General features: G+C 37.5%; 1 protein-coding gene across 2 annotated transcripts in view; it reads right to left on the bottom strand.

Moving 5' to 3' along the window:
• The window catches only part of LOC102820321 (collagen alpha-2(I) chain-like), a 39858-nt gene extending 26501 nt beyond the window's left edge, over nt 1-13357 (bottom strand). The window contains exons 1-11 of one of the 2 annotated variants that reach the window (XM_006834286.1): nt 12820-13357; nt 9799-9809; nt 8997-9011; nt 7922-7957; nt 6454-6546; nt 5048-5101; nt 1833-1877; nt 1678-1731; nt 1532-1585; nt 1180-1233; nt 366-419 (exon numbers count right to left, since the gene is read on the bottom strand). In XM_006834286.1, coding sequence (XP_006834349.1) covers nt 366-419; nt 1180-1233; nt 1532-1585; nt 1678-1731; nt 1833-1877; nt 5048-5101; nt 6454-6546; nt 7922-7957; nt 8997-9011; nt 9799-9809; nt 12820-12889 — 540 coding nt within the window. In that variant the 5' untranslated portion in view covers nt 12890-13357. The remainder of the gene's footprint in view (nt 1-365; nt 420-1179; nt 1234-1531; nt 1586-1677; nt 1732-1832; nt 1878-5047; nt 5102-6453; nt 6547-7921; nt 7958-8996; nt 9012-9798; nt 9810-12819) is intronic. The other variant, XM_006834287.1, reaches the window with a different exon arrangement.
• Nucleotides 13358-13717: the final 360 nt, after the last annotated feature.

Consider the following 13717-nt stretch of genomic DNA (forward strand, 5'->3'; position numbering starts at 1 on the left):
CAGCCTTCTAACTCTAGGTGAGCTAGATTCAGTTGTCCTAGATAAATTCTTATCTTTCCTGCTCTCAGAAGAAGGTAAGGATATAAGACATCTTTTGCATCCCGTCTACTTTTATCAGATTTCAGTTAGAAGGCAGTTGCCAACAAGTCACATGCATTCTATACAGCTTTCTCAGAGGTGATGCTTTTGATGGTAGCTCTGGACAAAATGGAAAACTGTTCCCTATTTTACTTTCAAACAACCTAGTCTTTCACTAACTCTAAGAATTTGAAAGCAAGTATGCATTATCCAGAAGTTTTAGTTGAGTACCCCCACCTCCCAAATAACCAGCATTGTCTCTTGTTTTGATAAAAAAATGTGCTTACTCGAATGCCCTTGAAGCCAGGCAGTCCAGGGGTTCCAGGGAAACCACGAGCACCCTTAGAAAGAAACAAAAGATGAATAACGCTTTTCTTATGAATGAAAAGACTGCTTCCCTCTAAAGATTTTCTTATCATAGTTAATTCTGGAATAAAAACTTAATGTATTTTTCAGCACAGAGGAACTTAATGCTCTCATGTAAGTAACTAAACGATCATGGTATCGTGGTGGTGGTTATGTGTCGTGGAGTCGGTTCCGACTCATAGCGACCCTGAACAGGGTTTCCAAGGCTGTTGGAATCTTTACAGGAGCAGAAAGCCTCATCTTCCTCCCATGGAGCAGCTGGTAGTTTCAAACTGCTGACTTTGCGGTTCACAGCCTGATTCGTAACCACTACGCTACCAGAGCTCCTTAAATTTTGGTATCGTAGAAAACATAATTTAATAGCTTATAGGAGTTTTGGTGTGGCGCTGTGGGTTAATGCACTGGATGGCAATGTTGGTTTAACCTAAAGGTTGGCAGTTCAAGCTCAACAGCTGCTCCTTGGAAACCCTATACAGGGTCACTATGGGTCAGAATTGACTTGACGGCACTTAACAACAACAAGCAGTATGCATGCTGTGGTTAATATTACGTTATTTGCAGTAGTAAAAGACACATGCATACTTTACTAGGCTCCTTGGACTTATGAAACACCATCAATATGTGTGATATTCATGTTGTCATGTAGACTGATTCTAGTTTTAGAGACTATCTCTAGCTGCAAACCCCCTGATGACTGGACCATATAAAGTCTCTTTAAAATGATAAAAGTCTCACCTGTGGTCCAACCACTCCTCTCTCACCAGGTCGTCCAGGTTTTCCAGGGTGACCCTAAAACATGAAAGCATTGTAGGATAAACCTTTTCTTCATAAACTATCTGATAAAAGTGAGGCATCTTGGTTTTTACAATATGGGACAAAGCACCACATAAAAATGTAGATCCCAATATATAGTTAATTTACATTAATAGTGCCTCTAATTAATATTTAATTACAACAATACTTTCCATATGGGGAAAGTTATGCCAAGCTTATTCAGCTTTTGGCAAGATCCTTAATTTGAATCTAAAGATTCTACGGCAGGAATATTTAAATAGCATTTTGGAAGGGCTTAGAAATAAATACTTACATCCTCACCAGCCTTGCCAGGAGGGCCAGCTGGACCACGAGAACCTGCAGGACCCTAAAGAAATGGGAGACCCATCATTTGGTTAAGGCAGTGTTAATAAGCATTCTTAAAAAATATTTATCACAAATGGAAAACAATATACTCACAGTCTGACCAGGTTCACCAGGCTCACCAACAGCTCCACTGAAACCTGGAGGACCCTGATAGAAGGAAAAATCACATATAGACATAAAACATCATACTTCAAGCCCTTACTTAATTATATTTGTTTTGTAGCAGGATACAAGCCTTTGATACTTACAGGGGGTCCAACTGCACCTGGAGGGCCTCTAGGTCCCATCAAACCCTGTAAACAGGACAGACATAGTTAACAGTGACATGCTGTCATGGTTTTGGTTACGGTCAGTAGGACTAGTTTAGCAGTACCATAGACATTTTGTGATGGACAATCGTATGGACATGCTTTGGTTTTATTTTATACTTTTTGTCCCTCCCAAGAAAGTATTCAAGGACGCAACTTGCCTCCCTGCTTTCTTTCCCTTTGCTTCTCTTTCTTGCCTAACTCAGATCAGTAGAACTCACTGTGAACTGGATGGGGGTTAGTCACAGGTTCCTTTTCCCTAAAGTCGTGTCCAATTGAGGCTATTGAGATGGCTCTAATGCAAAGAAGTGAATCTCTGTTTTTGCACAAGTATAGAATATGCACCTGCCTTCCATACAGTTGATAAAGTATTTCTATTTGGATTCCCTTGTTCATACGGCATCTCCCCATGCCATGTTTAGCTGAGAAATTGATACTTTTATTGCCACAAGGGGAATAAATAGAAAAGGATCAAAAGTCTTTCTTAATGTTTAAATGGAAGTTTGTTATAACCTTATAGCTCCTTTAAAGGCTACTGGTGACTAGGGAAAATGTCAAACAAAAACTAACGTAATGAGAGAGGAAGGGAAAACAAAAAATTACTGAACCAGCACCCTAGAAGAGTGTATTATATGAAATTATAGTAAAAAAAACGGCAGCAGACTGTTTTGTTTTCCTTTTTGTTCTTCATTCTGTACTATACAAGTAAAGTAAAACAGAGAGTACTTGTTAGTGTTCTTAATACACATTCTTGACTCCCGTTTGCCATAATAACCTTCCCTTTATGTTAACTCATTTTGTGGCAGTCTGTCCCTGTCATGCTGAAAATGTTTCATTTACAAATCTGGACTAACTTGTTCATGATACATCAACCACGGGAACTCTCTAATCAGGGTTGTCCCACTGCATTAATGCATATATTGAAATAACATGAATTTTATCTAATAACCACATCATCTTAATTACAAATTTTATTTATTTGGTTTTAGAAATGGCCTCACCATTAAAAGAAACTGTCACTTTTCAAGTAAAATAATAATTTTTAGGTATACATTAAAAATAATTTTCTTTGTCACCATACATTTTAAATTGTATTTATTAATTTTCCCATGTGTCTGCTCAATTTCATTTACCTAAGAGGTAGTTTATTTTGTGGAGGCTATAAGAACAGAAGATAATGCATTAATATAGAGAAGAACCCTGTGGGGTTTTATATTGATTTTCCACCATGGAAAATTATTTTAATATTTTACTGTAGCCAATCTTTTCTGTTTGTGAAACACATATCTGTTGATTACACATGTGTGTGGGTATGCAAACAAACTATATTTCATGGATATTTAGTAGCATAATACTCTGCTTTATGCTCCCCAGGGAGATGTAGCAAAGTCAGGGGAATTTAAAATGCATATTCATTTTCTAAGCTTATATAGGCAGTTATTTTTTAAATTAATCAGCGTTTTACTTTTCCCCCTGTTGCTTCTATTTCAGCCATAGTTACTGCTTTAAGTCTGACTAACGTCCAGAAATGGCTAACTGCAAATGTCTAATATGAACAAAGCCAAGGGGAAAAAAAGGAAGACAACCCAAAATGACCCAAACTCTACTTCATTTCAGGTATGTTGTTGTTATTGGTTATGTGCCGTGGAGTGGTTCTGAATTATAACGACCTTGAACAGGGTTTCTGAGGCTGTATATCTTTATGGGAGCAGAAAGCCTCATATATAAACATCTTAACAGAAAAAAAATCAGTAATTTGAAAAACATCAATTAAAGGTACGTTATTTCTCAAATGAGAATTTTTAGTTACAGAAATGATCATCTCGCTCTTTAGCATACTTATTAGCTTATTGAGTGCCATTAGTTCCAGAAAAAAAAAAAGTTTTATTTTTAAGACAGAGTACTGAATGCATTGTCGAGGTAAAAATAATAATTCAAAGACTTTGTCTAAACCACTGTGTGGGTATGAATCTATAGTGTTTAATCAACCTAATGCTTTTATCTTTAATAGTTTGCCCCCTCTGTTTCACATATATTGGTATACATTTTACATGCTCATATGACTTTTTTCCCTTAACATACCCATTAATGCTTATTATAAGATTTACTTCCTTGGACATCATTCCATCATACTAGCAGCAAAGTTATAGAGGGACAATTAGACATCATTGTCATAATCATCTTGGGATCTTTTCTAAATGTTTCTCAGATTATGGGCTATATTGCTGAATCTTTCTGCAGAATGATATAAGTGCTATATATTACGCAGGTTTTGTTATTATATATTTATTTTAAATTAATAGACTAAAAACAGAATTCTTATTTAAATAGATAAAATGAAACATTTCCTATATTGTTGAGAGTGGGTTAGAATCAATCACATTCATTGCTATATTTCAAATGCACAATACATGTTGGAGCCCACTAAATTAGGCATTAATTCCTATTTGTCAAATAAATGAATGTTTTACTCAAGGACTAACTACATGAGCCTCCATGTCAAATATCCAGAAACCTTGCCTAGTGGTTAATGCTAGTTCTATAAATTAACCACCTGAATGCCTTTGGGAAAAGGGGCTAAACACTGCTTATGAAATTAACAGGCTGATGTACAACATATTGATCCTGCCAAACAAGTTAATAGAACTTAATAGTTATGTATTTAAAGGTTGTTTAAAATTCTACACAGTGCTAAAGGATGTAAACACAACTGAGCTGTCACTGTTGTAAATGAAATTCACTTGTCTAAGTTATGGTTAAGGTCAGCGGTTCGAAACTACCAGCCGCTCCGCGGGAGAAAGATGAGGCTTTCTACTCCCGTAAGGATTTACACCCTCGGAAACCCTGTACAGGGTCGCTATGGGTCGGAACCGACTCGACGGCACTTAACAACAACAACAACAAGTTATGGTTACTAGAAGCTATACCTAAGTCTATCTCTTGGACATAAATACCCGATTTAAATATAAACAACTCATGAGGCAAGTTGAACATCTAACTGCTATAGTTTTTGAATACAAAAAGAGTTGCTCCTTTTATCTCTTCTCAGTTTTTAGGGTTAACCCATGCAGTTAATTAACAGCGATATAAAATTAAACAGACTGCATTCTCTATTCAATATATTCTTTGGCTAAGATAACAAGATATGAGCATACCATTGGTCCAGGGCCAAGTCCAACACCTTTTCCGTCATACTGAGCAGCAAAGTTCTAGAGGGAGAAAAAAAAAAAAAAGAACAAACCACAACTTAGTTACCAACTCAGAAGTACTTTATTTTCTCATTCTATTTGTAACAATATGTTGTAGTTGTCTAAAAGGGAGGCATGTTTTGATGTATGGGTTTACGGTTATGAATTTGGAACTATTTATTGAATCAAATTCCTACAAAGTCAGGAGAAAACACAAATTCAAATCTTACTCTACACTCAGTTTGAAGTGGAAGCTTTCCTACCTTATTTTTCAAAGCTTTCTTCTCACCTGTTACTCTGCATCTTTACACCTCACTCTCTACCTCCACATTGCAGAGAGGAACTTTCTAAACTTTAAAAGTCAAATGAAAGCCCCTTGTAAAGTAAGCAGCAGTCAAGAGGATGACCTTACATTTCCACCTGTTGTCCGTCTCCTCCAGGGCCTCACAAAATAACAGCTAGCAGTCCAATGCATAACCCACTTTGCTACCAGGCCTCTTTACAAAATGACTAGGGGATATTTTTTTTTTAAAACCTGGAGTTTACAAAAGAATATAAAGAGCTTTCACATTTAGAGGAAAATTAAAATGCCCTTTGGAAGATTAAGCTTAGGAAAAAAAGTAAAAGTAGTTCACGGTAATAACTTTACTGCTAAAACTCTCTTGTAGTGGTAGATCTATTAAAGAAGGTGCTTTTTAATGTACTCAGCAGACGCAATCATAATAAGATCTTTGATGGAGAAAGGTCTTATTTTACTGGCATACGGTTGAATATTAGAATCAAGTTTCTGATTCATAGAGCTAACCAATTAAGCAAATATGTTTTCCTTCCTGCAATGAGGCCATTTGGCACTCATACTATTGTTAAAGACATAAAGCTAAAAGAAGATATTAATGAAAAAAGGAAATGTACTTTTCTCAAATTAGTTTCAAGAAAATTAAACCTAAATTTGAATGTTGGTTCAGCAGACTTCAAGCCAAGGAGAATAAAACGATAGGGGTGTTTGCAAAATTGCTTAAGATCAGGGATTTCACTAATTCAATCTAATCAAACTCTTTAATAATGCAACAGTTCTTATTTGTGTCCTACTGATAAAAGATATTAAATCCCCAAATTAAATAATGATTGTCAAGGCTGCAGCTACCTCCAATGAACACAAAGACCAGTCCTGTAATTGACAATGCTCACAAAGAAAATGGGCAAACCAGACCCTTAAATAAAGAAACCAAAGAAATGAAATAAAATATACTAATTTCTAAATAGCAGATTTCTTCTTTAATTGTTATAAGAAAATTCCACAATGATCCTTCTTCCAATAGAAATTTAAGAAACTAAAAGTTAGCAAAAAGTGAACAATATTTAAGAAACCTTACCCCGCCAAGACCAGGGGGTCCAGGAGGACCAGGTGGGCCAGGGGGGCCTGGGATTCCATCATCACCATCTTTGCCTGGTGGGCCTACTGGACCCTGTTATATGAAAAAGGAATAATTAGATTCAGGCTAGACAGGCCCTATAGAAACATGGACAAGGAAAAGGTAAAGGTAACCTAAGAATGCTAAAGGTATTATCAATTGTTCAGACCTTTCAATGAGGCAAGAAGGCTGAAAATGATTCAGATTAATTTATGACATGGGTCTATTTTAGGAGGATTAGCAACTGATGTCAGAATAAGACACATTCTTCTTGAGGAGTTTCTCAGCTATTGAGTATTAATTCATAATGGAGCTTCAGTATTCAAATAAAAATCAAAATTATAGATAACATTTATGATTCTGTGAATTCTGTATGTTTAACTGCAGGGTAGTGTACCATGTTATTAATTGCCAGTTTCAGACTTTGATGAGAGCGTATTAAACTATTTTGGTATATTATGCATAAATAGCAAAATCATTGACATGATAATTAATAAAATCATTCTATTATAAGGTTAGAAAATAGTGCAGATTTCCTACCATTAACACTATTTGTATTATTAAAAGAATTCAGCAACATAATTCTACCTCTACTAAATTACTTGAGTGTAATACAGATAAGGAATACATATACTACATACTTCCCAATGAATAAGCTGTGGCTGGTGTTGTGTGTTGTTGTATTGACCTTATAGGCTAGGGTAGTGCAGACCTATCGGGGTTCCAAAGCTGTACTCTTTATGCAAACAGATGGCCATGTCCTTATCCCTTGGAGCAGCTAGTGGGCTTGAACCACTAACCTTTCAAGCTAGTAGCTGAGTGCTTAACCACTGCACCACCAGGACTCCTCCCACTATGCACAGATGCAGGTATTTAAAAACAGGCAAAAGTGCTATACAATGCAGATCCATCTACTTATAAATGTTAAGTGGTCACAGCAGAGATAAATATCATTATGTTATATATAACAACTATAAAAGCATAATCTAAATACTATAAGTAAAAATAAAACGTAAGCCTGATTTGTTTATTAATTTAGACAAATAAACATGTTGTTGATGACTGTTTTATTATTATTTTCAAGCTATATAAAAAATCTTATCTCAATTGCAAACAAAATGTCAAAAAGATAAAGATTATGTAGTGATAAGTAGATATATTTTCATTATATGTGTGCATATGTGTTAGGCGGGTCAAGTCAAAACCAAAATGTGACTAGATCATGCACAGAACATGACTGTTCTGTAACAGTTTCTTTTCTAAAGAAAAATCTTGTCCTAAGAAGAATATTGATGATCTATAACAATGTTCATTCTGTTTAAAAGGTGGTGCACTATCTGGATACAAAATATTCTTATAAAATAGTCAGTCTCCTATAGTTTCTAGTATGTTGTTATTCAAATTTGGGTCAAAGTTCTTAGGTACACACCTTGTCTCCACGTGGTCCTCTATCTCCGGTTGGGCCCTATAACAAAGATGTAAGTGGTACAGTAAGAATGTTTAAACGATTTCTAGTGAACAAACAAACCATTCCTGATAGTAATGGTCAGGCGTGATCTAAACACAACGTTCAACCACAGTGTTATTAGATGTTGTTGTTGTTAAGTGTCATTGAGTTCGTTCCAATTTGTAGTGATCCCACATGGGGTTTCCAAGGAGCAACTGGTGGGTTTGAACTGCCAACTTTGTGCTTACCAGTTCAGTGCTTATTTTACAGCACCACACCAGGATGCCATGTTACTACATGTTGGTGGCTATGTGCCGTGGAGTCAGTTCCACTCATGGAGACCCTGGACAGGGTTTCTGAAGCTGTAAATCTTTACAGGAGCAGAAAGCCTCCTCTTTCTCCTGTGGAGCAGCTGGTAGTTTCGAACTGCTGACCTTGCAGTTTGAAGCCCGATTCGTAACCACTATGCTACCAGAGCTCTGTCATAGGACCCTATTAAAAATGGCACAAAACACTAGCTGGCAGTATATTGTTTCCATTGTAATTGTATGTATTTTTAAAATACTGGAAGCTGCTAGAACCTGCAGTCATTAGGCCTAATACTTTAGAGATAAGAATGACAATTTTGTTACATATATAACAGAATGTTTATATAATTAAAACCCTTTTCTAAAAAGCTTCTTTTACTACCTTTAATGAACATAAATTTCAGCCCATTTTCAGAGTAAAACCAAATCTTTCTCCCTCTTAGTATGTATGTCACTAGTTTACGGGATATAGATGTAGTTAGAAGTGGTTCTGCTGTGCATAGGTTGCTATGGGTCGGTACCGACTCATTGGCACCTAACAACAACAACAAGAAGAAGTGGTTCTGGGAGATGATAAAATATCATCTTAAACATCAAAATTACTTTTCATTAGGGTCTGCTCTTATTTTAGTTTGGGCATAACATTGACAAATATTCGTCTTTTATAATCTCTTATAACTTTAAATTAAAAGGCATTTCTGATACTTTCAAATTACTCAATGTATATGAAAAAAGTATTGAACTCTTACCTTTCTTGCAGTTGCCTAGAAAAGAATAAATAAAAGATTATTATGAGGAAAAAAAAAATATATATGTGGGGGTTTCAAAAGTTCAAGGAGAAATGGAAAAAAAGATAATGGAATTTTTCCATGCACTTTTTATAATTACATATGTATATACATATAATACATACCTTTCTTTTCTGTGTAGTATATATTGCATTTATTATTATCTTAATATAATATTTCAAAGTAAAAATAAAAATTTGGCAATAAATTAAATATGTTATGTATAGAACAGAATATATATACTTATCTGGAATTATGCTTCCAATTCAAATGATGAACTAAGAAGTTCCAATAAAGTTACAAATTCTCTAGCTCAGAAAAGTGTTTTGCTTTGTAGTGTTGTTGTTAGGTCCCATGAAGTCTGTTTGATTCACAGTGACCCTATATACTTTTCTTAAGGTTTTCAGTGGCTGCTTAGTTCAGAAGTAATCTGCCTCTCCTTCTTCCCATGACTTGTAGTAACTGATGCTAAAATTCAAACTTCCTCTGGAATTACTCTCTAGTTCTGTGCTTCTTATGAAGGTAGTCTTATTCGATAGCCCCACCCATTTTAGAAATTGGGGTGGTTACCTTCTGAGGCAGTCAAAAGGATTTGCAGCATCATGACACTTCCTGATTTTCTTGCAAATCGAGATTGGTTAATACCAATTCATCTCTGATTTTCCACAGAGAAGACATTACTGGGACCAAAAAGATTAAAAAAAAAAAAATCTATGTATGTATATACTGATATATACATATATTTAAAAATAATTTTACTCACCTCTTGTAAAGCTGTAGAGAAAAGGGAAAAGTAGAAAATAATTATTAAAGATTGCAGTAATATTTCATTGATCAGTAGCAGTAATTAACAGGTACATACACTAGTTCATACTATTGATTTACTAATTAAAGGGCCAAGCATATTTTTTATTAAGACTCTTCTAATGATTTGGAAATTATGCAGGTCAAAAGTATGTCAGGGAACAGCAGGGTGATTTGTTTGCAATATTAATATGTAAATATATTTGAATTAAATTGTTAATTATTTACTATTTTATAAATGCTTTGAAATATTAATGTGTCTGAAGGATATTGCTAATGCTTAGTAATTAAGCTGGTAAATTGCACAGATAAATTGCTGGATGTGACAGAAGACTAGTAGATTGATGATGAAATAGTTTTTAATTTATGGTGTAGATCACTTTTAATACTTAAAAATCTAAAAAGGGGAACTTTTAGGAAAGCATGGCACCAAAAAAGTATAGTGAAGTTCCTTAGTACTTCAGCATTATTCTTAATGTGCCTTTCAAAAGGTATACTTTGCAAATTGTTAACTATGAAAATGAATTAATTCAGATACCTGAATTGTTGCTTTAAATTGACATATTGATATTAGGTAAAGTCATTTTACCAATAATTATCACTTTTGTTCCAGAGAAAGGATTTGCTCTGTATAAACAGAAAAAAGCTACTTTAAAGAATTTGAAAAATAATGGTAAAAAATCAGCTAAAGTAAATATATCTCCCCTTTGCCATAATTGCTATAAATCCTTCATGATTGAATACCTTTCCTACTATATAAAAATTACAGGTTAACAAGGGACACAAGTGTGGCCAGTCTTATAATAAGATCAATCTCCCCTAAAAATTGCTTTAATTGGGCAACCACGAAGTATGTCATTTAGAGTGAAAATATCTGTTGCAACAGTCCCAGTCCAGGAAAGTGAACAATATCCAGAGCTAGCATTTAGAGACAATTTATGAGAATTACTTTTAAATTAGAAAAATTATATGTTTACTTCATTGTATATATATCAGTTGTTGTTGTTAAGTGCCATTGAGTTGGTTCCGACCCTGTACAGGGTTTCCGAGGGTGTAAATCTTTACAGGAGTAGAAAGCCTCATCTTTCTCCCACGGAGCGGCTGGTAGTTTCGAACCGCTGACCTTAAGGTTCACAGCCCGATTCGTAACCACTACGCTACCAGAGCTCCTTGTATATATATATATATCAGTAGTAAATTATGCCTGAACTTGATTAGCAGAAATCCTTATGATTTTGGAAACTTGCCTTTTAATTATTCAGAAACAAGCCATTCTGAAGAATTTGTGTTGGGTAACGTTTATTCCATGCCATGGTTGGCTGCTGATTAAAAGGTGAGATTGTCCTTTGTACTTCCAAACTTCCTAGGTCTGTTTCCTATTTTTCTCTTTGTGTCAACCCTTTCCCCCTACCTTCAGATCTCATAAAAAGTGAACATTAAAATGTGAATTTTTCAGATGCAACTATCCCTTGAGGATACTAAAAGTGCATGGAATGGGGGCTAAGGGGCGTGGGAGAAAAACACTCCAAAAAATGCATCAGGAATGATGTAATAGTAATCGTGTATCATTTTGGAGAGTTGGGTGTGGTCAGATATCCTTCACAGCCTATCAAGTCAGTATCTCTGCCTAGCAATTAGGCAGACAAACAGAATCATTTTCTTCATTCTGCCTTGATAATAGAAGCCTGCTCACAAAATGTGGACCTGAAAAGAAGAGTTAATTTAATCCCCTTTTAGAAAAGGCCCAGTTGGATTTACCAAAGGTCTTGGGTAAATGGACTGTTGTTGTTAAGCGCCATTGAGTGAATTCCGACTCACAGCAATCCTGAATAGTTTCCCAGGCTTTAAAAATCTTTGCAGTAGCAGAAAGCCTCATCTTTCCCCTGTGGAGTGGCTGGTGGACTTGAATTACCTACCTTGTGGTTTGCAGTCTAGGGTGAATGGGTACAATGGTAAAGTAGTGGCGGTCTTGACACACAGGAGTCTATTGAATCTCAGACCAGTGTTGGTATTTCCCAATTTGCTGTGGTCAAGAGTGTCTGATTATCACTGGGAAGACGTTGAGGAGATAACTCTCAGACTCAACAAAGGCACAGTACATTTTAGTTAAATTTCCATTTCCATATGATGCGTTGAGAAGTTAATTTTACTTTTCGGATTGTTTGAATTGCAAGTAGCAACCATTTTCCTTCCTAGAATACAATGACTGGCCATCGAGAATGGCTTGACTCCAATCAGAAATGCAGAGAATCTCCTGGAGAGTCTTTAATGGAGACACCATTAACTTAAGGCCTGGTCTCATGTGCTTTTATTTTCCTCCCTGCAGAGGGCGCTATAAAATCATCAACCCATCCAGACAAGCTTTACAACGCCCATAAGATCAAACCTCTTAGGAATTTAGTTTATATTACTAAATTAAAAGGCTTTCTAAATCAGGCCTAAATTTTACAAATCGGGCATCACTTTGCCATTATTAGCCTTGTTAGGCGGAGGCCTTGGACCTTCCTCACCCATTATTGTGGTTATTGTTAAGTGCTGTTGAGCCGGTTCTGACCCATAGTGACCTTGTATAGGGTTTCTGAGAAAGGGATGGTGAGTTTGAACCTTTAACCTTGCGGTTCAAACCAACTTTGCAGTCCAGCGCATTAACCCACAGCGCCACACCAGGACTCCTTCTCACCCCAGGACTAAGTTGTTAATATTTCATCTTTAGGGAAGAGGCCTTTGGCTCCCTTTTAACTTCGCTAACTGGAGGATCAGATCATGTTACTCTTTTCCTCTGACTTGAGAGAAAAAGTTCCCTAACTTTTGGCCAGGGTTGAGCCTTTTCTGTGCTGCCATTTTTAATGTCCATGTTTATCATCAATTCCTGCGTTTTTCAACATGCCAGAGCCTTCCTTTACTCCAAGTTGTAGCCAGGGGGCCCACCCATCTAACCTCTCTCTCCCCCGTCTCCCCGGAATAAGTGGAAGGCACTTACATTGGCATGTTGCTAGGCACGAAGTTACTGCAAGCAGCAACAAAGTCCGCGTATCCACAAAGCTGAGCATGTCTACCACTTAGACATGCAGACTCCTTGTGTCGCAGAGCCCCTGGGTCACCGGTGGAGGTATCACCTGGCGGGCGCAGGCATGCAGTCGTGGCCAGTACCTCCAACTTAGCCGAAACCTCCTGCCGCTAAAATAATAGAGCCCGGATCTGCCCTATTTATACGGCAAAAGTTTCTCTGGCCCGAGGGTGCTTCTAAAAGCGCATCCACCAATGAGAGGGCTGGGGCTGGGGGCCCGGGGTAGCCACATCTGGGAGGAGACTGCGGGGGCGCAAAGGAGGGAGCGAAGGGGGTGGGGAGAGGGACGTGGTCAAGGGGCTGTCTTCTAAAATTGGTTCCATTCTTTTTGAGGACGTGGACACTTTTGAGGCTTTCAAGGGAAACTCTGACTCTCTGTCTGCATACCTCCGCCCTCCCCATCCACCCTCCCTCCCCCTTCCTTTCCAAGTTTGGAAATTTTTTCGGACACGTCGAGGCGCTCGGCAGACAACGACCTGTGCAGCCTCCCTGCAAGCGTGCAGACTTCGGGGTCGCGGGACAGCCAGGAAGGGCCGGAGCCCGGGCATCAAAGCAAGAGCTGTTCAGTTCTGCCTCACCTTGTGCCCTGGACGGTCACGGACGGGCAGAATGGAGGGGCCCGGGCTCTTGAGGGGCAGGGAGGAGTGGGGTAGCTTCGACAGCGTGGCGCGGGCCGGTTGCCCGCCGCCCTCCACCACGCCCTCCGCCCCAGCCCATCTTTTCTCCAGATTGGGGGCGTGGTGTACGCCCTCTCGCTCATCTGGTTCTGGGAGAAGGAGAGAAGGTCTCCAGTCTGTGGAGAGTTGAGTTG

Source organism: Chrysochloris asiatica, unplaced genomic scaffold, assembly GCF_000296735.1.
Source record: "Chrysochloris asiatica unplaced genomic scaffold, ChrAsi1.0 scaffold00010, whole genome shotgun sequence".
NCBI classification, from domain to species: Eukaryota; Metazoa; Chordata; class Mammalia; order Afrosoricida; family Chrysochloridae; genus Chrysochloris; species Chrysochloris asiatica.